At 38.8% G+C, this 27,754-nt stretch overlaps 1 protein-coding gene across 1 annotated transcript in view; it reads left to right on the top strand.

Moving 5' to 3' along the window:
• Nucleotides 1-1,700: 1,700 nt before the first annotated feature.
• Nucleotides 1,701-27,754, top strand: part of ACER3 (alkaline ceramidase 3) — a 58,871-nt gene continuing 32,817 nt past the window's right edge. The window contains exons 1-2 of the mRNA XM_032679505.1: nt 1,701-1,924; nt 22,814-22,924. Coding sequence (XP_032535396.1) covers nt 1,822-1,924; nt 22,814-22,924 — 214 coding nt within the window. The 5' untranslated portion in view covers nt 1,701-1,821. The remainder of the gene's footprint in view (nt 1,925-22,813; nt 22,925-27,754) is intronic.

The following is a 27,754-nucleotide window of genomic DNA, read 5'->3' as shown; positions in this document are numbered from 1 at the left end:
CAGTATTACAAAAATTGCCTGCTTTTTTCCGTATTGTTCTCATTTTTATTCTTGGTGACCAAATATTTATTAGCTAATATTTAAGATATTTCATAGTTATTTCTTTAGTTTCTGAACAACTGCAATTTCAAACTTTGAATTATTTTTCTGTTAAGAACTTTTAACCTTAAAATAGTTTACCATGATAATAAAAGATTGATTAGAGCCCTACAAATTTCCTTACTATATAAACAGAACCTTCAAAAGTCCGAAAAGCTAACATGCATCAAACAGGTCAAAATACTCTTCATTGCTTACAGCCACTTTTCTGCATCTGGATCAGTCTGATACTCTTCCTGCCCTCAGTTTTGAAAGACTAAATTTTAGAAGGATAATCTAGGTCAGAAAAATATATAAAGCCAGGTCTGCATATAGAAATCCACAGTTATTTGATGTTGTTTTGACCATTTAAGTGTATCGTTATTGCCATCACTAAAATAAATCTTGCTTTGAAGGCTGTATAACACTATGACAAATAGTGATATCTGTTAAATATATCTCTGCCTAATGCTGAAAGCAATGATATATAAACTGAACTGCAGAAGGCAGGCTAGTCTTCATGATAGATGTATACATTCTGAAATTTACACTAGGAAAGGTCTGTGTTTAGATTGGAGTTTTATAGTTTACAGAAGGGGAGGTGAGGAGAAATAAAATGTGGGAAAAGAGGTTTATGGGTTTATAAGTGGGTATAATAAATTCTGCTGACCAGCAGGGTGCAAGCACTGTGTACAGCCCCCAAGGTCTGCCCCAAAGCTTCTCATCCAATCTTTGGACCATCTTCTGAAACATGAAAATCACACAGTACTATGAGGCCTTTACTGGTGCACTTTTTTCTTTTCCCATGTGTTTTGAGTCTTTCCCTTTTTAGATTCTACTTGCCTCTGGATACCAACTCTGCTTGAGAAGCAGTTTGCATATTATGGGTGTAAGTATAGTACACGTAGTAAGCACTGAGGAAACTAAATAAGGCATCAGATGAGAGGAAAACCCCCGTGTAGTAGGCAGTGCTATAAAAAACCTTCCTCCTCTCAGCCCACGAGTACAAGGAACACTTGCCTCTTCATTGCCTTAAGGAAGAAATTCTTCACTGTGAGGGTGGTGAGGCGCTGGCACAGGTTGCCCAGAGAAGCTGCAGATGCCCCCTCCCGGGAATTGCTCAAGGCCAGGCCGGATGGGGCTTTTGAGCAACCTAGTCTACTAGAAGGTGTGCCCATGGCAGGGGGGTTGGAACTAGATGGCCTTTAAAGTTCCTTCCAACCCAAACCACCCCACGACTCTGCGAATCCTGCTCTAACAACACGAAGGCAGCACGCAGCCCCGCTCACACTACAAGCTCTACCTGAAGTCTGCAAGAAAAACCAGTGAGAAAAGCTGAGAGAGGAAACCTTCTCAGTGCCTCCAAACTGGCTTGAAAAGAGGGCAAGGAGGGCGCCGTGATGTTGCCCGTCCCGCCTCATCCCCACAGGGGCATGGCGCGGGCTCCCTAAGAGCCAAACGTGCCCCACACCAATTCCTTCCCCACAGACTCCCTAAATCCCTCCTTTTTCCCACAAAGCTCTTCCCCTGCCCCTAGCTATCACCCCCCCCCCCCAGCAGGCCGCAGCTCGTCGCCATGGCGACCCGCAGCTCCGCCCCCGGCCGGGCGGGCCCAGTGCCGGCCCCCGCCCGCCCTCCCTGCTCCGCTGCCGCCGCCGCTGGTGCTGCGCTCCGGGCCCGGCGCCGTCTTCCCTCCGCTTCCCCTTTCCCTCGGTTCCGCTCGAGCCTGAAGCGGGCGCCGCGATGGCTCCGGCCGCCGACCGGGAGGGTTACTGGGGCCCGCCGACCTCCACCCTGGAATGGTGCGAGGAGAACTACGCCGTGTCCTCCTACATCGCCGAGTTCTGTGAGTGGCCGCTCCGGCCCCGGCTCCTGCCCCGGGGGCCGCGTCCCTCCGCCGCCTCCGTGCCCCCCTCCGTGCCCTCACCCCACAGCGGGGCAATCCCCCCTCCTCCCTGGCCCGTCTTTCCTGTGGAATGACGGCGCCCCTTCCCCTCATCCAGCCCCGCAGGGTGGAAATGGGTGTTTCCTGCCGCCTTCCACCACAAATCCGTGTCGTAAGGAGGGGGTGGTGTAGCCCCCTCTCTCCCCACCGTCTTGTTTGGGCCCCTATCCCAAGTGTGTCCCTCCGACCTGTGTCCGAGGGGATGGTAGGGCAGGAGAAGGGGTGTCCGGGGGCCTGCGGGGAGGGCTGAGATGGGGTGGCCGGGTGAGGTAGGTCCCGGCATTATCACGGGAGCTGGGATAGTTGTGTGGCACCACATGGATGGGTGAAGAGGGGGGATTTCACTGAAATCGTGCTTGGGGTGCCATGCTGTGAAGCCACATGGGTCTGCAGCTCTGCTCCCCTTGAGAAGGAAGCATCTGCCCAGCCTGGACAGTCAAACCACGTGAAACTATTCGGGAAGAGAAAAGGTATCCATACAGAAGACACATCTTCATCCAGGGGAGATACCTTTCCCCAGCTAGTTTTTGGTCGGTCATGACCATGATCAATCAAGTTGCTCTGTTGCAGGGGGTTATCTTTTAGGATAGCTCGGAGCAGTGGCAAGAGAGCAGGTCATCGTTTTGACCTCAAAACTGTTATTCAGAAACAGTCGGGATTTTAGCTATATTAAAGCACATTTAGGGAAAGAAGGTGCTTCAACTACAGGGCCATCCATCAGGTGTTTGAGAAGGGGGTGTATTGTGGCAGGTGGATTAAGACCTATGTCACTGAGGTTTTGCTGAAAAATAAATATTTCTACATCCTGGACAGTGACTTATAAAGGGTGTAGTAGTTATAATTACGTGCTGCTGCCTGACAGACGCCCTGTGCTACAAAAAACTTTCACACGTATAAGGTAGGCGGCTGCTTTTGAAGTGCTAGGGTCCTAGGAAAATAGTGCTAGAGTGACCAGGCTCTCCTACCCTGAAGTGCTTGGAGCGGGCAATCTGAGGAGGCCTTTCGCATAGCTGGGATGCTTCAGCAGCGCTTTGGAAGAGCTTGGCATGCGGGAGATGGAAGGTTCTACGTGTCCATGCCAGGCTGTGACTCCCGGTTACAAACACTGACATGGGTGAGGAACCAAAATGAGTAGTTGTGAAAGAGGTTTCAGAGTGTGGGAATGGGAAAGAGAACAGGATCTGAAATGAACAACAGTAGCATAGGCAGCATAGAAACTCAGAGGAAAAAGGAAGTTGGTGTGTAGATTTATGGTGAGAAGAGTCAGCGTGGCTGAAGAGGGAACAAAATGAAATACCCTTAAATGGGACAAACCTAGAAGTTTTTAAATAGAATGAGACTTTTGCAGAGTGTGTATTTTTATTTTCCTTATGGTAAAGCATAATTTGTTGGATAATTCTTATAGGGAAGAGGAAGTTCTGTTGCTTCACCCATGTAAAAATAAATTTGACTAGCATGTAAATTTTTTAAATAATGCCCTTATTGTTGGCCTTGTGAACTGATACATTTTGTCCACTTCTAGATTATTCAGGATAAGGAAGATGAGGATGAGGTTAATGGTGGGAGGTGGAAAGGCTTGTGTTCTGAAGGAAAAAGGGAGTAATTATAGAAGGTCTGATCCCTCCTTATGGTTTTTGTGTTTGGGACTGCAGTTTGTTGGTCTGTCAGTTGCACTGAAAAAATTCTGTATAAGGGCTGTGCTGTAAATTAAAACATTTAAATGGTCTAAGTTTAAAACACAAAACAGTAAGTAAGCCCACTTGGGTTTAAAGTTAGCTTAAAAGTAGCTAATTTCAGTAGAAATGTCAAGATGGTTTAAATTTTCTTCAGCAGTAATTCTCTTAACAGTGCTTTCAGGGTCCAGGAAAGTAATTGTTTGTTTGTTTGTTTGTTTGTTTTGTTGTTTGTTTTTTTGCCATGATATGAATCCACTACATTTAAATCTTAGCCAGCTAAAGTGGTTAATAATGTATCTTTCATAAAACAACTAAGGGGTCTTTCCCAACTTTCTCTGAAACAATTAATGTGAAGCTGACTACTTTGCAAGATCACTTACCCTGAAATCTAGTTGCTTTAAGAAGAGCTGAGAGAGTTGAAGTCTCTGTGGCCTTCATATTCTATCAAAAAAAAAATTCAAATTCAGTGAGTAAACAAACCAGAAAGTACAAAATATATTTCTCATCAGCTTGTATTGGTTTTAGTGCTACCTTACAGAAAAGTGAAAATCGGTTTCTGACTTGGTACTACTCAGTTAAAGCTGATGATATTTAAAAATTTTGCATTAGATGTTATAAATCAAGAAACTGTTGGAGGCCCAGAGCTTAAGGATACTGGTGTGGTCAAACCAAATATTGTTTTCCTTGGGTTGAAGACTGAAGAGCTAAACTGAAACGTGTTTGTGCAAATTACATCTTTGTGCCATTTAGCGATTTGTTTTTAATATGCTACTTTTAGTACACATTGCTACATTGTGTTCCAAAAGCCCACATGCAGTTCTTTGCCATTCAGACCTTAAAGAGCTAGTCTAAGTGATGGCAGCTAATCCATTGTATGTAATCAGAGATGTGGAAGTGAGGTAAGCTGGTGTTGTAGAACTGCCTGTTTGCATTCTCTTGATGTACCCCAAGCACAATGACCTGTATTCAGAAGTTCATTTTTTTTAATAATGAAAAATGCTTTTTCTTGGCTTTCTGAGTCTGTCTCTAGTCAGTTTTCCTCCCCTGTGGAGGTGGATGACTAACTGCTCTACAACCTTCTGTATAATATTAAACCAATTGAAATGGGAAACCAGTTGAAAAGAACAGTTTTGTGAGCTTAACTATGCTAAACCCTAAAATGACTCTTACATCCCATACTGATCAAACCTACTGTATGGTGTAGTAATTCCTTTTTCAGGGGTTCCCAGGACTTTTGGACTGACTACTGTGTGCTAAAGGGCAAGTAGTAGAGATGCTCTCTTTTTTTTTTTTTTTTTCCAACTAATCCTTTCCAGGTCCCAGTGCTTGAATGCTGAATTACCCAAATGCTGAATTACACTAAATTATGAGAAATAATAATAATAAAGGATAAACCCACCATCCTCCCACCCAAGCAAACAGAACAAGGGCAAATGTAAGTTCTGTTCTTTAACACTTAGTGCTCAGTTGTTACAGTTTACTCCTTTTTTTTTTTTTTTGACAAGGTTGATGTTTCAGTTCAGTTTAGCTCACATAGCATTAAGGTTTGGGGGTCTGTTTTGATGTCAGTGTCTATATGACACATGCCTTACTTACCCTTCTTACATTCCTGTCATCCCTGTAATAAGAGTTTTTGTTGTAGAATACAATGAATGAATATAGCTGATCTTCACAGATTTCCTTTGCTGAAAACGTGTAGAGTAGTATCAATTTAAACAAATGCTTTAAATTCAAAGGAGCCCTGTATGGTACAGGAGGGCTTATAATTCTCAATCAGGAGAGTCATAGTGGTAAATTTGTTGTTGTTATCAACAGAGTGCTGTGTTTCAGTTTGGATCAAACTTGAGTGATGTTTCCAGTTATGTGAAATACTGCCTTGAGCTATCGTTGTCCATGAGTAATATGCATCATCTACAACATGACTGGTTTTGAGAGAGTATATCCTTATGCTGGCATTTACAGCAGCAAGCATCTAGACTATTGTTTTGGGCTTCTCAAGGAATTGATGAAATAATTTCTTTCTTGGCTTTTGGTCTTTTCCCAGTATGTTCTGATACCTCCATATAAGAAAATATTTTTTATTATTATTATTATTTATTACTACCAGAGTTAAATCCATTGCTTTTTGTTTTCATTGGAGATCTGGTAAGAAAATACTTGTAACTGGGCTTTCCTTATTGGTATCTTTATTTAGGAACCCCCCTCGCCCCCAAATTATGAGAATCTGCCCATATGTCTAGCTATTTTTGCTGCTCTTGGTTAAATCCTTCTAATTTTTGCTTAAGACAAGAAATAAGAGATTGAGATGACTGTTACTTATGTTGTTAGATGTGATATATCTCATTATGTCACATCTTGGATGGTGTAGACTGGCATCCAAGCATTCTCTACATTGTGAACAGTGACACAAAAATACTGTTGTTTCGTTTTAGGCATTGCTCAAAAAAGGCTGCTGCCAAAGATGCACAAATCTCTGTTTTGCACGGGAATTGTTCCTTTAGAACCTAACTTGCAAAATTTACTTGAACTTAGAATAATGTCATTAATATTGAATTTTTACTGCCACGTATGGACTGTCACTTGTTCCTCTTGGGCATCCTGCTGTATTTTTCCTTTTTTGCCAGAGGCTTTGGAAAGCAGGCAGAGACTGTTAGGCTAGGTACTGCCCATGTGAGTTTAAAAAAATAAAGCTAACTGTCTGCCTTCAAGAGCTCTGCCTGTCCTTTCAGTAGTAAAGTGGCAGGTGAAAGAAACATCATTATGTTTAATTGGGTGTGATCGGCTCAACTGCCTGGCTGAGACTGAATGATTTAAAGATGACATGACGCAGATGAGTTCTGCACTGCAGTTTGAGGCAAGACAATGTCACAAGTTCAGAGACTTTAAAATGTAAAGGGATTCGAGTGTGTAAATTTAATGACCTAAGTGGAGGAAGCCACATCTCAAGTTTCCTCTGGAAATTTATCTGGCTCCTTGAGGAAGCTCCCTCAACTGAGGGGACAATGCAGGCACAAAGGTAAAGGAAACATTAAACTAATTGATGGTGAGTGTAAAGTCAAGTAGAGTGTATGAAACAGTGCCCAGCTGTGGAATGTATTTTAGGATCAACACTGTAGCTTGCTTTTTGTGCTGTAGACAAAAAAAGTTGAAAGAAGGGTTCCTTCCTTCAAAGAATAATATAGCAGAAGTAAAATCATAAGCCAGATGCATGGTCTCTGCTGTCATGGTTTCTTATTTTTTTAATGATTTTAAGTATTTTTGAGTCAGTGGCAAATACAAATTGCATTAATTTATTTCCTTTCCCAGGTTGTAAAGGTATATACTTGACTTAAGCCTGAAGATAATCTCTTTGCACTGTTTTGATGCATTTTGCCACAACTAAAGATTTATGTATTATTTTTAATTCTTCCTTTTTTTTTTTTCTCTTTGACACTTTCTAATCCATGATGCAACTCTACCTTTTATCTCTATGACAGCTTAATTTTCTGTTTCTCGAGAGTTTCATTGAAAGACAAGGTCAAAGGCTCTTGGAAAGTTGATTTGTCCAGTCATCAGTTCTCATTTATCCATCACATTATGAATATGCTTAACACTTGGCAGATGCTGTACTAATGGACCACATGTGTGTTTATCTGCTAATACTTGTGTAGTCATTAAGTGACAATAAAATTCTTAAATATGGTTTAGCAAAGCGTTTGATTACTCTATAATTAGTGCTTCGTATTCAGCACGTGTACAGCTGGCAGTTGGACATCTGCCACTCCAAATGGTAACAGAGCAGTGACATTTTTACAGTTTAATTTTTCTTATGTGCAAATTAAGGCAGAGAGGTTTATGAACTGCATGATATGAATTTGCAGAATATATATTTGTAGTTAGAAATAGGAAGATTAATGTAATATAAATGATGGTAAGGGAACACTGCTGACTTTTAAATTACTTTAAATGAGCTTTTAGTCACAGATTAAAAACAACTTGTCATAATTGAAAGACAAAAATGTCTTTAGTAGGGAGTATGTTGTGTCTTTGTGTGTGTGTGAAACTTATACTTTTGTTATGCACTTTCCATAGTTGCTGGAGCCTTTCACAGATGGGGAAAGATGTTTTTTAAAACAATAGAAAGATTTAATAATCACTGCAAAAATATTGAAAATAACTCTGGGAAGTGTCTCAGCAGTATATGGTCGTTTTATCTTGCAACACATGCAGGTGCTCACACACTTGACTGTTTCTCTGACAAGATCCAAGAGGATCATGGAAAGGCTTGTGGCTCATGAAAGGTTAAGAAAATGCAAAGCATTCTTTTAATTCAAAATATGTATCAAAAAATGACGTTTATAATGGAAGAAGGGAACTCACAAGTGGTTATCAGGGAAAATCTACCTTCCTTGGATTGCTTTTTCTAGGGCTCTTTACACCTGCCTCATTAATTATGGACATTTTTTCAGTCCATTAGCAGAGAAACTGAGCTGCTGCATGAATTAAAGGTGCTTGATTATTCTGTGGTTGTGGAAGTACTTCAAAGAGAGAAGAAAGAAACTTCTAGGGAAGGTTACAACCGGAAGAAAAGAAGAAAGAACCAGAGCAGCACTTCTTTAGTGTCAGTCTTTTACCATTAATGATCTAAATATCTCCATATAGGCAAACTCTGGGTAGAATGTCAGTGATTTTACTGGGCACTGTTTAGATTTAAGGTTTCAGACACAGACCCTTTTCTGCACTTGAAAATGCAATAATAAAACACTTGGAGTTTTTGTGCTAGCTCAAAACTCTCAAGTGTCTAATGAGGATATTTTTTTTCTGTTTATAAAATTGAATTTCCTTGAAGAAATATACTGCATGTGCACTGTGATCAGTGACTGCAAAACTGACATTTCTAAATTATCAGTGCAGTCAGCATCTGCAGGATCATTATCCCCTTTAAGATCAGGGCCATCATCGTCTGGCAGAGCACGTGCTTCAGTGTCTGGAGTTTGGGAGGCAGAAGTAATCCTTTCTGCCAATCCCAGTGGAGAGATGCACACTTTGTGTCCCGCTAGCCGCAGCCTTACAAAGTTCCTCTTCAATTCCTTGCCTTTCCAGCAACTGGTGACTCAACCTGCCCAGCACATTGCAGAGCTTTCCTGAAGGAAATTCCAAACTTTATTTTAAAATTGAGATTAGTGTCCAGCAGCATGTCTATTTCCCAGCTGTGTCCTAGGGCTTTATTTTATTTTATTTAGTTTTGCGTTATTCCTTCATTCCTTTGTTTTCCAAATCTTGTGTCCTTGGAGTGACCCTGGAATAATACATGCAGAGTGCATGTTTCTTGAAGGATCTCCTGCTGGCTTTGTGAGCAAAAGGGTATTTTCCCTTATGGCCTAAACCAGGTACCATTGTCCTGATTCTCTTCCCTAACCAGAGGAACTGGAGAAGGGGACAAGAGTGTTGGCTGATTCAGCTGGGCAAGGTTTGGAACGCTACTTTGGGACTTGACTTTTAGGTTTGAGAAGGCAAGATTTGGACTTCTTCAGGCAAAAAAACAGACAAGCAGAATTAGGAAAAGACATAGTGTTAGGTGTGAGCTGAACATCCGCTTCTGCCTAAAGGATGAGGTGACTGAAGCCAGGACACTGTATATAATTCATACTAACTGAGCCTCCTCCTCCATTTCTCTTTCACATCTGCTTTTCTGTGAGTCCTGGACATATGGCACAGGACACCAGAGGATGTTTCCAACTAATAGGATTTCAAGATATCAACTTTATGGTCATAAAACATGACCCTAGAAGCTCTCTGATTTATACAGTGCTTTATTGAGCTCATTATTTGCAGTGGAAGCTCAAGATGCCACTACTCTGTAGGCTGGATTTTTAATAATTGTTAATTCCAGTTAGATAAGGATTTTCATTTGGACAAGAACTGGCATCTAGGAATCAGATGCAGTACTAGCTCAGAGAAGTCTCGTGGAGCAGTGAGCATTAAAATTAGTCTGTACACTGTCAGTCTTGGGACAGAGTATTTCTGTATTAGATCCATCATTTGTTCATCAGGTTTTCTTCATCTTCCCTAGTCAACAACACTGTTTGTTCAGGCAAAGACCTGCTTCCCCACTGGGCAGCATGCTAGCTATCGTGATCCCCTCTAGTGGGTATTTTAAGCTTACAATGAGGATAACTGAAAAAGTAAAATTACTTGCATGTCTTTGAGAAAGGATCTGCAGATCTGGCTTTCTCTGATATCAAATGGGTCATCTACAACAGGGAGCTAAAATGACCAACAGAACTGATTTTATTTTATTTTTTAAAATCACAGAGTGTAATTCACATTTCTCCGAGGTAAAATTGGTGTATTTTTCCTCTACAAGTACGTGCCCTTTCTTACACAACAAACCTTCTTATGTTGTGTGATTCTCATTACAGTCTTGATTGTTCTTGGAGGGCATTTCCAGTGCTGTTCTGCTGCCAAAGACTTTCGCGTCTGGTGCTGGCCCCAGACCACAGCAGACAAGCTGCTCTGGGGGTTATTGCACTCAGGAGGAGAGCTGCAGGGTGTATTTCTACAAATATTCCTGCATTCCTCCTACAGGGTATAGATTTATTTATTTTTTTAGGTTTTAAATCTAACAGACTTAAGAAAAAAAACCACAAGTATATAAACTCAGAGTTGTTCCATGTAATATTTTGTTCATGAATGAAAATTGAAGCTTTTATCTTTTCTTTTTTTTTTTTTTTCTTCCCAAGTCTTTTTCACACTTCTGGAAATGACCCAAATAAGCAGAGAGAACTAACGTACACAGTGTGCTGACCAGTGTGTGAGTAAACTGCCTGGTCAATCAAAGAAGCAAAACTTTTTGCTTTATTTTTTTTTTCAATTTAGTACCAGAAATTTAGAAAGAAGGTTGGCAATGCAGTTCTTTTCATAGCACGCTGTACCTGCAGATGGGCACTGTTTAGTGCCATCTCTATAAAGCTGCACTAGCAGCAATTGTGGAAATTTGTGGCTTTAGAAGTAGCAGAGTGAAAACCAGAGGATCGTCGCTGGTTCTTGTCATTTGTGCCTCTTTCGAGCTGGTGAATGCAGTGTCCCTAATAAGAATCAGTTCAATTGAATTGTGTCAATGCCGTGGAAAGCAGCATAGAAGTGCACTGTGGTAGTGAAATCATACAGCAGATGTTGTTTTCGTTCACTTAAACAAACTGCTATGGCTTTGTGATCTGTGATATCACAGTTGCTTTTCACTCAGAGGTTTGGTGGCTGTTAAATGTTTCAAGGCCCAAGTTTTATATTTCTGCAAGGCTCCTCAGAATATTTTCTTCAACACAATATCTAATATCAGCACAGTACTCAAATGCTAAAACTCTTGAATCCATCACAGTTTAGTTTTTTGTCCCCCCCCTTTTTTTTTTTTAATCTACTCCGGGCTGTGGAGAAATATCTTAAAGCTATTTCCGTTTCTTAAACGCATTTCCTTCCAAGCTCCTCTGTTCTTTTTCCTGCTTTTTAACTCTTCTGTGCTGATTTCCACTTGGTTTTTGCATCATTATTTTTTTTCTACGTTTGTCTCAAATGTTTCCTCTGAAAGTTTTCCTCTGCCAATCTTTGGGCCACTATTTGTGCTGAGAACTTGGTTAATTTGTATATGGTTTTCAACTATGTTGTATCATTGTTCGGTAAAACTGACTTCTGCCCAAATGCTCACCACCCACCTTATGAACTGTTACTGTATAGATACTGCATTAAGTTATCACAAAAAGACAGTGTTTAAAACTTGAACTTTCCATGTGTTTTATATCTCTTTCTCTGTTTGTTTTGGATTGTGAGGTACTTAAGGTATGGACTTTGATCTTACTGTCTTTGTGGAGAAGCTTCATTTTCCCCTCCAGACAGATGGCTTTTGCCAAGGTTTGTGGGCGGATAGACAACTGTCAATTTTTTTTTCTTTTCGTTTTTCAAACAGGAACAAGAAACTTGTCTTGAAATTACGATTGGACAGTGACTAAAGAGTACAGTTGGAGTTAGAAGTTATGAATTAGGAGTGAAAACCTTTGGGTCTTGGGTTAGTGAATTAATTGGGTACTGTTGAAAGTTCTTGCCAGAGGTTGTTATATTAACTGGAAAAGGTTATGAAGACTTTAGAGAAAAGAAATACCTAGTAAAAGAGATAAAGTTAGGTATTTAGGAGCAAAGAAGATGACTCCGAGGCATTTCTGAGATCAGTTGCCTTTCTTTTATCACATGTTCCATGTAGCCTTGGGACTTTTCATTTAAGGCAGCCCTGCAAAAAAAAGATAGTTAGTTACAGAAGGGATTTTTTATTAATGCTGCTGATAGAAGGGGGAATGTCACCAATCAGTATTTGAGTGGTTGCTGTATATCTGAATCATGCTGTGGTTGCTGACTGGTTTCGTTATCCCCATATGTTTTTCTACATTTGTCACGTAGCATCTCACCTTTGATTTCCTACCATCCAAGTAGGGCAAAATGCAAAAGAATGACATGAGTCATTAGCAGGAGAGGCTTTAATTGTTCTGGACACAGGGGAAATCCACAGTGATAGCAAGAAAAGGAAGAAAGCTAGAGGTTTTGGATTTTGAAGAAAGGGTACTCAAGTTAAAGCTACAGATACCTGGACAAGAGCACTGGCATGCATTATCCTCTGCTGTTCACCATCCAGTAAGCATAATGGGCTCCCCTCAGGCTCAGCTCATATGTCACTGCATAGTGCCTGTAGGAGCCCCAACAAAGCCTCTGAGCTGATATCCACAGCTTCTGTGCCTCAAATCGCGTCTCTGTAGGGAGGACTGACAGGTGCTGGGCAGATGTACTTGGTAGCTCAAAGCTGCCTGCTGCCAAAAGCTGTGCTTTCTGCTCTGGACAGACCTTTAGACTTAAAGGACTTGGTGCAGGCACTGAACATGAAGCCAGGGCACTGGCACCAGCACAGAAGAAAGGTTGGAAGGAATTAAGAATGATGAAAATCAACTAGATGATCACTGTAACATCATATTGGTCACTGCTTAGTTTTAGCAGGGGCTGAAGAGTAAGTTTTGTCATCTCAGTTGTTTCCTTCCAGTCTGACATCATCAATCTGCCTTAAAATAACATATAAAATATGTTTTATTTTGTTTTCCAGTAAAGGCTATAATGGAAGAAAATCTGCCCTTCAGCAACAAGCTTATTGCATGTAATATTCTAACTTTACATCATCTCAGCCTAATCTCTTTAGACTTTGATTGCATTTTCCAGCTGTAAGCACTTGCTTTTAGCGAGCTCTCTAGATTGGTATTTCAAATGATCTGCCTATGTCAACTGTTTTTCCTTTAAATTTGCTTTCAAAATCCTTCCAGGTATACTTGAAAGTAATTGGTCTGTTTACTATCATCTTAGATGCATGTTTATTAGGGAAATGATGCTCTCTTTTCCACATGGCTTCCCATACTCTAGGAAAGAAATATTAAAATATTACAGGATGACATATCAGCTAGTTGTAATGCAAGTTTATTTCTTGTAATTGTGGATATCTTGAATTGAGAATAAAATGTCCTAGAAAGAAGCTGTGTACTATCACATTTTCCCAGGCTGCTTCCTGCAGTCTCAAAAAAATGGCCACTGATAGCATTTCTGTTACCTCTCTAAATACTGTTATTTTTCATGTAATGCTCCCTTCAAAATGCATAACCCAGTTATTAATACCTCAGAATGCCCTGCACTCGTGCCAGGCATAGGTGTGATAAACATAGTTAGGGCTACCGTAAGATAATTGGCTTCAAAAGGGAGGAACACGGCTTTTTAACTTAGGTGTTGTAGCTATCTTTATTCTGGCCTGTCACCTCGGAATATTTCCCTTGCAATTGCTTTCATAATTGCCTGTTAAATTTCACAGTTGGTCCTCCATTTTTAATCTGCCCTTTTAATGCTCTTCTGGGGAACGGCAGCTCATGCTGATCTCAGACTTCACTCATGAAAGGCTTTAAGACAGATCCCTTTGAAAAAAAATTAGCAGTTATTCTTTCTCAAAAAAACCCATCAATACAAGTTCTGGGTCTTTAGATGCTTTTTCTTCATTTGCAAGAATTCCAGGAGGAGGCAAAGGAGGACTCCTTATGCTAAAAATGAGAACTGGTAACAAACATTTCTTCTGAAAAGTACTCAGCTCTTAATCTCATGTCCTTTCTGCTTTGAAGCTTTATTTATGAGCTGGTGGGGTGAACTCCTTCATTTTCATTGTGGCAGATAAGGAAAGTCTAGTAGCTAGAGGAACACTTTAGTGTTTGCAGGTCCTGGTTTCAGTTTTATGCAGGTTTCTTTGTGACTCGGGCACCCTCATCTAGCCTGTCCTCTCCTTGCAAGGATATTGAGAGGTAGTACACAGAAGGCTGTGGTTGCTTAGACCCTTGAGTAAAGGAGACTGAATAGGTAACCAATGTGTTTTGGGTTTGAAGGGAAAGAGCAAAAACTTCTTTAGCTCAGCAATAAATGTTTCACCATCTAAATTTTAATCTGCATGATAAACACAAATATTGCGTTTCTGGGATTACAAGGGTGTCTTCAAAGGTATCCCTTTCTTATGAAGAAACAAGTAGAGCTTTAAAATGTGAATTTGTGTAGTATTAGCTTTCACTCATTTATCAGTATAATATACACAAGAAGCAAGGTCAATATTAGTAAAGTCTCCTGTTAGATTCTAATTTTCGAGTGTCTTTACTACACAGTAGCAAAGCACTTTGCAGAGAGGAGGGTAAGGGAAAGGATAGCTTAATTGTAACCTAGAGCAATTCAGAAGCAGTTTATTATAAGTGCTTTTGTAAGACATACATACCAAAGAGGCTTGTGCATAAGAAAACACCCACACTTTACGGGTTTGAACTGAGCTTACTTGCGTGTGCTTTGTTAGTCAGCAATGTCGAGAGCTTTTTCCTTCTAATTACCTTTTGATTGTTTTGAAGAACACAACTGTAATATGAAATACTGTAATCAGAGTAGATCAATCTACAAAAATATTAGCTGAACTGGTATGATGAATGTCAAGGGAATTAATTCTGCAGCTGGAATATAAAGTGTGTAAGGCCATAATGAGAACATATCAGTTGATATAGTATGTCAGAACCACTATGCACACTGGCAATAAAAATCAAATTGTGTTATGAATAATTTTTTTTCCTAAAATTACCTCATTACCCCTCCCCAACCCAATAAATCACTGAAATGGTTTACCTCTTCAGAAGGATATCAGTGTACACTTACATATCCTGGAGAAATCGAGGCCCAGCAAGGGAGAGGCAGCCAAGAAGAGCTGCCCTGCATGCTGAATTTAGACACTAAAACTTTCCAGTTGGCCACCAGCTCTGCAGCAGCAATGCTGCCTTCAGTTTTCTTGGCCTTGTCCCAGCACTTGGACTTACTGGGAGCAGTGCTCTGCTGAGGCTGAGACGCTGAGACTGGAACGCAGCGTGCTCACATGAGTGGTATGCATCTGTGCTAGCGTTGAGGAGCCTGTGTTCCTGCCTCGCTTGCTGCCTTTCTTTGCCCACAGTGCCTTGTTTTCTTTGTATATCTTGCCATGGGTTGTCCATTTTGTTTGAAACTCTTCCAGGATTCATGGCTTCTTCTGGGAGATGTTTCTGCTGCCAAATAAGCTTGGTTTCTAGATGTTCTACCGGAACTTCCCTTTTCTTTGTGTCAGTGTGTTAGTGCTGATCAGAATACTCTTCATTAGTAATGCAAATAATATTTTTTTTCAGTCCTTCCCCCATCTAAATCTGTTGGATTCCATGTTGCTTTCTTGTAACTACTGCCTGGCTAAGATTTAGGAAGCTGTTCTTTTCCTTTGTAAATCATTATTTTCCTTTGTAGTACTCCTCGTTGCTGTATCTGCTCCCTCCCTCCCATTTGTTCCTTACAGTTTCTCTCATAATAGGATGACAACATCTATACAGAGCTAGATTAGTGCATATTGCTTTGTAATGTACTCAGTTCATCACATCTTTCTATGCTGTTTTATGTCTTAATTTTATGATTCCCATGATCTATATGAACTTGCCCTCTAGAATTCTGATTCTATTGTAAAGACATAGGGAGATCTAATAGCCTCTCTAATAATACATTTGAATTGTTGATTATCTTTACCTGTTTTTATAGTTCTTAAGGAAGCTTGCGTACATAGCTTGAACAGTTCTGTAATTCCTTCAGTATTTGTTTCCTTTGGTGTTTTTCCCATTTCGTTACTAGATATGTGGTGGCCAATACAAATTGCAGCTGAATTGCTGAAGTTGTAACTTCAGGTAATTCCCTGGTAAACAAAATCAAAGCTTGCTTAGTGTTTGGAAACGAGAATTACACAAGGTGAAAAATTGATCTTGTCACTTAAAAATAAACACTCTAAACACCTCCCTGCTCACATTTTTTTATTTTTATTTTGTAATTCTATTTTCTAAGCCAGCACTGGTCTTGTGCTTCAGCCTGGAGTAATGCTGTGTTGTATTTCACTGAGTAACAGGAAGTTTATATTACTCCTTCATGGACATTAGCGAGTAGGGAGTTCAGTAATTACATATTGGCAAAATTCCTGTCAGGATGACTCGGTTTTCTCCCCTTGAGGTCCTTCTGAAATATCAAATGGAAACAGGAGTTTTCATTTCCTGACACTCCGAAGTGCAGTTATTGTAGACTTTGAAGTGGAAGATATTAAAACTGGCTGGTGGAAGTGAAAATCTAATTGCTGCACTGCCCTCCTGGTGATAAGCCGTAAACGAAAACAGTGCGAGATTGGAGTTAGGGGCTAAACCAGCCAATTCTGTGTAGTTGGTTCTTCTGAACAATCGTGAAATGCTCTTAGTTTCAAAAATCAGTGATACAAACCTCCTCTGGGCTCTGGGTTACTTATTATTGACTGATAATATATAGCTTATACTGTATGGCAACTCGTTGCATTTTATTCGCATTAATTTCTCTGACAGTTTGAATATTGTGGTAGGCAAGCTATGAAGTGCTTATATCTTAGCAAAAACTCCCATATTAGATTTGAATAAGTTTCTTATAAGGAGATACTCTAGATTCCTCCTCAGTCTTTTGGCTGTTAGACTACCTACTCCTCCAGTTCATATCTAATTTCCAAATACCTTTTTTATCTTTCACTGTTTCCCCTTATCTGGTGCTGCTGGGCCACAGGATTCACTTTTCTTTCATTGTCATTCTCTTTTTGTGTTTGTCTTTGGTTTCATATCTATGGAGTTCCTTCCAAGGAAAGGAAAAGAGGGGATACCTAATGGTAATGGTTAAGCTCTCAAATGTGCCTCAAATTGAATTGCTTTGCAATTTCTTTAAACATGGTAAACTCTCTTATAATGAGCTGAAAAACCAGACATTACCAAATGACTTTGTACCAGAACTATGTGAGGTGATTCCAGAAACAAAAGCCATGAAGTAGAATTCCTTATAACTGAAAGCAGCTAGGAGGAGGAATCAATTTCTGCATGATGCCTTCTGACAGGCGTTGGTTTTTTACAATATTTTTAATGTCTTCCTGCAGTGATGGAAAAAGATAAAGCCACATGATCCAGGAAGTGCACTCAAATTGACTGTGCAGAGCCCAGTGATATCCAGACAATGAAATGGATGTTTTCAGCCTTAAAGTCTTGTTTGTTTCTTTGCTTGTGTTTTTTACTTAAAAGGATACTTTGACTTTATTGCAACTTAGGTATCTATTTTAGAAAGCAGCAGCTACTTCCCTGTTTCAGTGAGATGCCGTTGTCCTTAAGGAGAGGCTGAAAAATCTTCCCGTAGTGAATGCTGTGTTTGTTAGTCCTGATTTTAAATGAGCTTTTTATGTGTAGTCAGTGTTTTAAACTGCAAACATTTTCTTCTTTCCTCTCTGAGGGTAACATTTAATTCTGTTGGTTTTGTCTTGTAGAAACCATAAGAGAATGAAAAGTCTTCATTTGTTTGACAGAGAGAGAAAGAACTTTTTAAAATCTCAAAAGATCCTTGTTGTTGGTTGGTAAATCTTGCAGTCATTCTGTGCACAAACATAAAAGAAAGCATCTCTTAACACTGGGTAAATCATGTTGAACACCATGTCAAAAGCTGAAAATGATAATTTTTGCTTCTTTTTTATAATAGCACTTTTCCTCCCTCACCAAAACCAGCATCTGTTTCTAACTCCCAGTATTGTTCCTGATGTTTTTACATCCTGTTTATTATTTCTTTCTGACCATGTTCTGTTTCAACTTATTTACAACTTTACATGTTTTTTTTCCTTTTGACTCCTCATCCAAATTTATTGTAGAAGTTACTTTATAGTGCGGAATTTAAAAATGGAAACTTTATGAAAGTAAGGTACTTCAAATTTGTGTACCTTATTTGTCTGTATAATGTCTGTATGACAGTAAGCTGTATATTGTGCCTGTGTTTGCCTGTAGATACTATTTCCCCTTTTAAGTTAATATTCTTTGTATTTGAGGTCAGTCTTTGTACAGATCTTTGTGCATTTATGATATATATATACACATATATATGTGTGTATATATATATACACTTTCTAGGGCCTGAAGATGACTCTGAATGTACATCCATCATAAAAAAGACTTGTCAGGTTTTGCTGCTATATTTGTAGAACAGGGTGCAGATGTCGTTTAACACTTATACTGTTCTCCTTCCTATAGACAGAGGCTTGTTGAAATGATGTTTTGCATAAATTTGATTTTGTTCTGGTACCGTATGGCATTTGCTCAATGAATAAAACAGTACTTTGAAACAATGGTTTGCATTAAAACAGTCTTGAAGACTTCTGTAAAACTTTGTGCGATCAGTCACACAGTCTGCATTTATCATGATTAGACATTAATTTAGTCCTGTACCTAGTACTACGTATAATCTTTGTGGACATGGTCTGGTTTAGTACTGTGACAGGCCACCACATCATGCAGTCTGATTGTGGAGCTTACTGAGCTTCACCCTGAAAGCAGGTTCATCATGCTGCCCATTTCTGTTGGGAACCAGTTGTAAATATTTCCACTTTAGTGGGAAGTTTTCCTCTTTATTCTAGCCCACATCTATTTAGGGTTAGTTTATATCTATTTAATCTTTGTCAGTGTTATCCTCTCATTCAAATAGCTCCCTCTTGTCTTTGGCACTGACCCATGATGTATTTACAGAGTGCAGTTTTAATCCATCCAGCTGTTTTGTTCAGGAGCTGAGCTGAGCAATTTTTGTCCTTTCTGAAATTGTAGGCTCCCATTCATCACTCCCACATGAGTGGTGCTTCTCTGTACATGATGTACTTTCTCTCTTCTTTTATCAATAGCTAGAGAACAGTGTATTCTGCTACTGACTTGCATGAAGACCACTATTTTCCCTTCCTCTACTGGAAATAAATTTAGGGAGTTTGGTGCCTACTGTGATGGCTTATGGTCACTTACCATGCAGTCTAAATTCACTTTTCTGCCTCTTCAAATAGATTAATTCTACATTTGGAATAAGGATTCATATTCACATTAAAAGATGTGTTCTTGGCCATTGTATTTAATCCTATTCCTGTCATTTCAGTCTGCAAGTTCATTCATTTCTTCCTCAGATAATATGGTCTTCCTTTCTGTTGACAGAAAAGCTGAAAGTAAAATGCTGAGAAGCAGTCTTTGGTCAATAAAGAAAAATCAGGTCACTCTCTGGACCAGTGTTCAAGGAATCCAGTACTGAAATATAACAGCACTGTACAGAGTTAAGCCCAGGTCCGTCCATGCACATTCGTCAAATTTTTGATATATTGTATTTCCTATAGGCATAACCAATAATCTCTTCTTTAATTATTTTACATATCTTCTACCTCTTGCCTTAATTGCAGTTTCTCCAGTCTCTGGTTTTCCCATGGAGGTCTGCTGCATTATTTTTCCCTCTTTTTTTTAGAAAGGAAATTTAGTGAAAAAGATTTTTCTTTTTTTGATAGTTTGGACTATTTTCCCATTTTTAACTTCCTTGTCTATTCCCTTCAATGCATGTTTCACTCCCTTGTTTGTTAATTAACTTTATAGTTGTGGGTCTGTACTTGCGTCACCTTTTTTTTCTTTCTTGTATTCTTTGCTAATATCTGTGCATATCCCTTTTAATGAATTTATGAGCTGTTCTGTGTGAGGATAATCTTGTAAAGACTAGCTAGACTTTTATGAAATATACAGTCCTAGGGACCTTGGGTTTGCAAGAGACCTTGCAGTTTTTGTTCTTGAAAGAAGTAATTTTGCTAGCACCATGCCAGAAGACTGTATTGTTCCCCTGCCCCTACTTCCCCTGTTAAAAATTGTGCAACTTTTGATAAGTATATTTGCAGATAGACTTGCCTAATCCATGCTGCAAGTGTTCGGAATAATATGGGCCAAGTAGTGCAGAGAAGGAGTGGCAGGAATTTGCAGCTAGATTAGGTCTACGGTATTTCCTTTCTCAGCAAGATGGTCCTAGATTAAATGCTCATAAATTTTTGATAATTTAACATAATTATAGCTTTACAGGAAGTGTTGAAACCTTCTCTTTCCTACAGAAGATTCTGTTTTCTGCGTTCTTACATCCATCCGCGGTTCGTTATCCTACTGCAACTCTCTTCTGCAGTCACGTGCCTTCCCAGTTGCGGATGAACATCGTGATATTTCTTTTGTTTGGCATTTTCATATTTGAATTTCTGCCAGGTTTATGACAGTTTCATAACTAAGCGACCTTAAACAGTGACATTTATATAACATCTTATAACTTCTCTTGAAAATGGACGTAGTTGAGGACTGCTTTAGAAAGCAGAAGATTCACTAATCCAGACTACTTTTCAAGGCTGAATGACATCTTTGCATGATTTATGAGAGAACGTGGGAATGGTCAGCGTGCCTCACAGCAGAGTTTTAGTGAATTCCTTCTAAACCTAGTCTCCACTGAAGGTGAATCGCTACCCATTGCAACACTAAGGGAGTGTGGTGAAAGGTTAGTGATTCCCCAAAGAATTTAAACATGAAAAAGGCCTTTTAAATTGGTATAAACTTGTATGTCTTTCAGAAGCTGTTTTGATGTCAGTTGGGCTTTTTTTTATGTGGAGGAACTTACCACAGAACTGACTAGAAGAATAAGTTCTCTGGCACATCTCTGTTTAGCCTGGTATAAATTGGTGAAATTCGTGGTTGTGCAGGAGATGGTGTTAAATCATTAAGGAAGTGATTTAAAGAAAATCTGATTAAAATCAGATGAGATTTTTATTTGGTTGAGAAGACTGTCTCAAAGTGAGATTTGTATCTACTTGGTGAGAATTTAGAAGAGCTACCTTGTTAAAAGTAGTCAGATACTTCTGCTCCATGTATTCTGAAATGAACTTTTTTTTCCCTTTGGGTCTGAATTTTCTTTAAAACTGTCAAGTATGAATTTTTTTTTCCAGGGGGGCTGTAATACTTTAGGTTATATGAACATAGTTTGGTAGTTTTTGCTTTTCTTTGGAAGGAATCTTGGCAAGTAGGACTCTTGAAAAATAAGTGCTTAAATTAGGGGTGTAATTCAGACAGGACCCACTCACTCTTGTTCTTTGTTTTAGAATGTGAAATGCTTCTGATATTTTCTGCTGAATAAAAAAGACCAAAATAGGGAGTGTTTTTGGTGTCTCCATAGCCTCATACATTGTATTTTTCATTGGGATATAAGGAAATTAGAGTTTCAGTTTTATATATATTTAACTGATGATGTGTGAAAGTGTGCAGTTTTATATAAGCAACATTCTGCCTTTTTTAATGGATTTGCTCATTTTCCCAAATTGCATAGCATTTAATTCCCATAACATAACCTTTATTCTCAAAATTATGATTTGTGGTTAAGCTAAAAAGCTGAATCTGCATCCCTTCTGCTGAGAGATATAACATTTCTTTATGCTTCACCTAAAGTTGCAGTATTTCATTGTAATTTTCCATAGGCCAGCACAGTTTGAAAAAAAAACCCCACATCTAAATCAGATTGCCGCCTGGTACAAGAGCTGAGCTCTTTGCTTGTTCTTGCTTTCTCTGGTCTCTGCAACGTGTCATCTCTTTGTGTTGCATAGCATGTATCACAGAATGACAGAATGGTTTGGGTTGGAAGGGACCATAAGGATCATCTCATTCCAAACTCCCCTATCATAGGCAGGGACACCTTCCACAAGACCAGGTTGCTCAAAGCCCCATCCAACCTGGCCTTGAACACTTACAGGGATGGGGCATCCACAGCTTCTCTGGGCAACCTGTGCCAGTGCCTCACCAGCCTCACAGTAAATAACTTCTTCCCAGTATCTAATCTAAACTTGCCCTCCTGCTTAAGGCCATTCCCTCATCCTATCACTACAGGCCCTTGTGAAAAGTCCCTCTACAGCCTTCTTGTGGGTCCCACTTAGGCGTTGGAAGGCTGGTATAAGGTCTTCCTGGAGACCTTATAGCATCCTAGAATCAACGGGAGGGATGGAGAGCAGTGGTGTGTTGCTGAAGTTCAGACTCTCAATAAGCTTTGACACTTGTCCATCATGGTGATCAGTAGCAGCTTCCGACATTTTATTATTCCTTACTGTACTGTCTTAGATTATAATCTGTGATGTAGCATCCCATCTGGCTTGTTCTGTGTGCCCAAAGTGACTAGCACACTCAGAGTAAAAATTGAACTGGTTTCATTTGGGAATGAGTCACTTGATGAGTTTCAAGAATCGGCTTTAGAAAAGAAAAAACAAACAAACAGTCTTAAAATACCAGGCTTGAACTATTTGGGGCTTATATCTCTTCAAGGAATCAGGTTTTGATTCATAATCTGTGTCGTTAAGGTAATCCTGTCTTTTTCCCTTCTGACAAGAAAGTAAGCACCATCTAAATCAAACTGTTAGTTAAATTAGTATTTTATTACTATCCACATGTGAAAAAAGACAAAAGAGTTAAAATGTTCTTTGCCTTTGTGTAGTTAACTGTGTGTTATAAAAATTTAACTTTGTATTATGTGCAAAAGCAGAAGACAACTTTCAAAAAGGTGTAGCTTTCTGGATGAAAACTGTTGGAATCTGTCTTTAATGAGTTAATGCAGTTTTATTTAGTTAAATGTGGTTATATTTAGTTAAAAGTGCATAGTACCCAATTCTAAATCTCTGCTTTTGGTTTCTGTCCTACAGGGAACACAGTGAGTAACCTGATTTTCATTCTACCTCCAATCTATGGTGCGATTCAGACCTATAAAGATGGCCTTGAAAAACGGTATTTAGCTGCGTATTTGTGTCTTACAGGTATGTGTAAAACTTAATTTGCTCTGTGATTATAAAGAGAGCTCAGATGTGCAATGAGCAATATATCTAAATATTAATAAACCAAGTAGTTAAATCTAAATACTGTGTGTGTGAAAAGTAAACCTCAATTTGTTATAGTTGTTAACGTGTACAGAAAATTGGTATTTGTTGGAAGGACATGAAGTTAGAATTCAGTAAATAACTAAATAAGATTGATCCCTTTCTGGCTTTAGGTTCTGCTTGGTGCATCTCTGTACTTTTCTGATAATTTACAGAAGGTGTCTTGTGTGTTCTACTTAAAAGATGCTTTCACATTATATTAATATTTTTGTTACATTTGTATGGAACAGTAATACAAGAAATTACTAAGATCTTGAGGGAACTGGAAAGGTGTTCTTTCGTGAATTTGGATTTGTTTTCAATTCCTCTTTGGCATATATCACCCAACAACCTAAATGCCATAGCAGCTTGCAAGTTTTGTAAGGATGGAAGAACAATGTGATGTTCATATTTAGGTCTACTTAAGGGCAGTCTGTTTTCTCTGTAATAACAAAATCCAGAAAAGAACCAACTTCCTTTGAAACATTAATCATGCAAATAGAAGTCATACTCCTTATGAAAAAAGATGCTTGAAGATGGTTCACATTTGGCTGTTGGGTCTCAAACTAGATTTCACAGAATTTCTGTGTTTCACGGGTATCTGTGTTTGCTATAGCTCCCAATTCTGTGGAGATCTTTCTCTGTCTTCACAGCGGTAAGGGATTGATATATGTTACTTTTAATATTGGCATATTCTGTATTTAGGCAAACATTGTTGAAAAACACATATCCATATGCTAAATGATGTATCCTTGATGCCAGTTAAACTGTAACATATACTAGGTGTGTGATGGTGACAGGGTGCAACTTGGTGAGTATTCAGTAACATCAGCTTTGCTGATCTATGTGGAAGGTGGGCAGCAACAGTGCACAGCTTTGCATGTTGTCTGAACACTTTCCAAATAGCCATTTGTAGACTTTTTATGGTTTTGAGTTATTAATTATTTTTGTCTCAGTATGAAACAGAATTCTTGAAGGTCAGGGTTTACTTCTAAAAAGACAGAGAAAGAAATGGTGTGTAAGCATTTGCTTAAGTTGACTTTGCGTGTTCTTGAATCAAAGTATCCCATACTGCCATTTTTTTTAAACTAAAAAAATTGAATTAAATTAAAACTCTGTTTGAGACTGTCTTCACTGTAATTTGTGGCTGTCTCTGTCAGTGACACTTTATGATGGACAAAGTGTGCCACTCTCTGACCAGAATGTCAGGCTGCCACACTAGCTAGGCATTTCTCATATCCCATTTAATTTTTAAAATGCTTAAAAAACCCCCCTCATCTGTCTTTGATCTTAATAAATACCATGGACTTCAGTTTTGTACTCTTTGTGATGTTGATGAAGGGGAGCTCAGCCTGCATATTCAACAGCAGTGCTGGAGGGCAGTCCTGAGTTCCAGCTGGGCCCTGCTCATCTGTGACTGGGATGGCTTTGACTCCTGTCTAAAGTGATAAATGCTTGCATAACTTGATTTTTATCTCATATGTTGGAACCTAGCATTAAAGGTCACTCCCAAAAGCATTTCCCTTCTGTTTTGTCTCTACTTCAGTATTCGTAAGGCTGGACTGTTTTCCAGCTGTTGAAAGATGTAAAGGAATGTAGAAGACTTTATAGTTTCTCAGTGAAAAACAGGAACAGGATGATTTGGAATGACAATCCTCTTAACATTTGCTCTACTACAGAATAAAAGCAGCAAATGAAAACATAAATAGAATTTTAAATATAGTTGAAATGTGCCAGGAACACTGGCATTTTTTCTGTGCGTGTGACTGAATGAGCTGCATACTGGAGATAGTAAGTGTACAGAAATTCCTTTTTGTAAGAAAGTACCAGTGAGTTCTTTCCCTCACAGGAATTTTATTTATTAACAGATTTCATTCTACTTATTTAAGTTGTAACAAAAAAGTAGAGACTTACTCTGTGAAGGGATAGTGAATTTAATGAAAACTTCTGATTTCCTTCAGGCACCATGCTTCATTAAAGATCATATAGCAGTGCTTCTACCTAGCTAGTAGTGTCTGAGGGTTGTTTTGTCAAAGTAGAAATGCTTTAACAATTCTTCTGTGAAGATGGAGGTGGAAGGGAGGGTACTTCAGTTAGATTTTAAAAACTTGGAATAATTACTGAGATTTTACAACACATGAAAAGACAGCTGTCAAAGAGGACATTAAAATTAAATCTGTTAGCATTTGAGAATGTAAGAAGTGTTGTTTCTAGACATTATTTTGATCCAAATCAGCTGCTTTTTTTAGATGCTTCCAGACATTTAGCTGATTGTCAGTTCCTTTGTGTTTTACCACACCCTGTTCAGTGCTTCACTTTTATACACACAATTTCTTTGGTTGACATTTATTTCCTTTTAGAACCAAATGCATTTTGAATTATGGAAGCACTGTTTGTTTCACATACATGCTAAGATCTTGGCAGGACAATCAGGTGTATTCCTAAATAATTGTTCAAATAAATTTCTTGTTCATACTGGTGCCCAGACTGAGTTGCACTTTTCAGCAAGTTCTTTGAGATACAGCACACTGTTCTTAGACCTTTCTTCTGCTGCCTTTCAGCGCAAAAATCATGTTGTCAATTAACTCAGTAGGAACTGGATGTGGGTTTTAAGTTTTAGAGAACCATTTAATCAACCTATAAATTATGAAGAATAATCTTAAGCAATTACGTTAACATGTTGCATCTCCTGAATTACGTGGAACAAATCATCAGACTGTCACTACCTCAAAGAATAAGCAGTTTGTTTTGAGTGGTTCCTTATGATACTGGGATATTGTATCAGATTGTACCATATGTCCTCTCCTCATGCATCCTGGGAAACTGATTCTGAAATGATTCATATTCTAGAAGAGTCTCAATTTAAAAAAAACTATAGGTATGTATTAAGAAAAAAGAGAATGTAACTGTTCTAGACATAGGAAGATAAGAAAAATGGAGTAATGTACTTTATTAGATACTTTACTTGAAAATTGGAAGGATTGTTCTGGTTTGTATTTCTTTGTCCTGTTTAATAGGGCCCAGTCATTCAAGCTGTGCCAAAGTGGAGGAAAAAAAAAGGATACAAAAAGTTTTCTGCATTAGGCATAGCCATAGGAACTTGTAAGCAACTTACTAAACTTTATTTCCAGTGAAACTCTGTATCTGTGAAAATACTTCTTTGAAGCTCTTCAGTCAAAATTAATTCCCCTATTCTTACCTAACACCCATAGAGAAGCTCCTAGGGCTGTGTCAGTGTTAGTACATCAAATGTGGCTGGGAACATTCCTGAGTGCTGAAGCCAAGTAGGATGGAACAGCCCATGTCTGTTCATCTTAGCCTCCAAAACAAGGTGACTGCATACAAATTCCCTGCTGAGCACAGCCCCGGACTCTTCTGGCTGTTGGGCAGTGCCTGAAAGCTGCCTGGGGAAAGTGCTAGTTGGAGTAGCCCAGATTCACAGTGCAGACTGTTCTAACAACTCACTAGTGCAGACATTTGTATTATAGTGTCTTTATTACTTGTAGAGCTGTAACCTTGGAGTATCCAAGGTCTCTCCTGTCTCTTATGCTGTGGAGGGAAACCTTTGCAAAACAAAATAATTAATTAAAAATAGTTTAATTGAATTCTGCATTTTCATTGTTTCGTTCTTCGACTGTTTATAGTGCAGTGTGTTGTTGTTTATCTTTAATTCAGTTCTATCACTGTAAAAAAAAAAAAAAAGATGGAATTCACCTCCAAATTTAAACACCTAAACATACGTGTCTGCCTGTGCAGAGGGTTCTGTCTGCCATTGCAGACAGAACTTTACTGGATCAGTAAAGCCACAAGGATCATTTGACTCATTCTAAAATACCTGTTTGGCCAGCTGAATTACTTTCAATAATGCCATTTTCTTAGTGGAAGCTGTGACACCTGGTTCATGTGTAGATACCTAAATAAAGGTGTTTGCATCTGGAGCATCATACATTCAGGATATTTTCATACAACACCTGTACAAAGTTTAAATTTAAACCCTTTCCGAAACCCTAAATTTAAATTTAAATTGAGTTTAAATTCAAAGCCTTTCTGAAATCCTAATAAAATGCTATTTCTGTAAAGGATTTAGGCTTACGGTGAGAATTTTGAATGCTGATAGGCATTTATATCACACTGAATTATCACTGATTACGTGTTACTTCTGATGCTTCCTAAAACTTGGAAAAAATCCCTCTAGGATTCAAATCCTGAAAGTTTATATGGTTCGTATATAGAGCTGGATCTTCTGTGTAATGTTATTTCCAGTATAGTTACTGCCCTCAAGTTTTTTGACAGTGGAATAACTGTATATGAAGTAAAGTTTGCAGATGCATTGCTTTTACGTCATCACTAACACAACTGTTTTATCAACTGGCAGTAACTACACTTTGTGTTTGTTGCAGGACAAAAAAAGACTCTGTTAGTCTACATATAGCAGCTAACCTGACTTTGCATGTCCAGCCTTTTAAAGTGCCATTCTGATCTCATAATATTGTAACTTAATGTCTGTTCTATGCTTACGACGTAGTTTTATATAACCCATGTAACTTGAGAGGTTCCTTGATGTAAAAATGTCAAGTGACTTGCAGTATCTATGAAAAGTGAGCTACCATAGTTAAGGAGGAAATGGTACTGCTTCAGATGACGTAAAAACTTCCCTACCAATAGGCAGCTTTTAGTGACTTAAGCTCCTTTGCAAAAGGAAACACCTAAATTAAAAACTGCAACCCCTGC

The sequence above is a fragment of the Chiroxiphia lanceolata genome, chromosome 2, assembly GCF_009829145.1.
Source record: "Chiroxiphia lanceolata isolate bChiLan1 chromosome 2, bChiLan1.pri, whole genome shotgun sequence".
NCBI lineage: Eukaryota > Metazoa > Chordata > Aves > Passeriformes > Pipridae > Chiroxiphia > Chiroxiphia lanceolata.
This window is presented reverse-complemented; position numbering and strand designations above follow the sequence as displayed.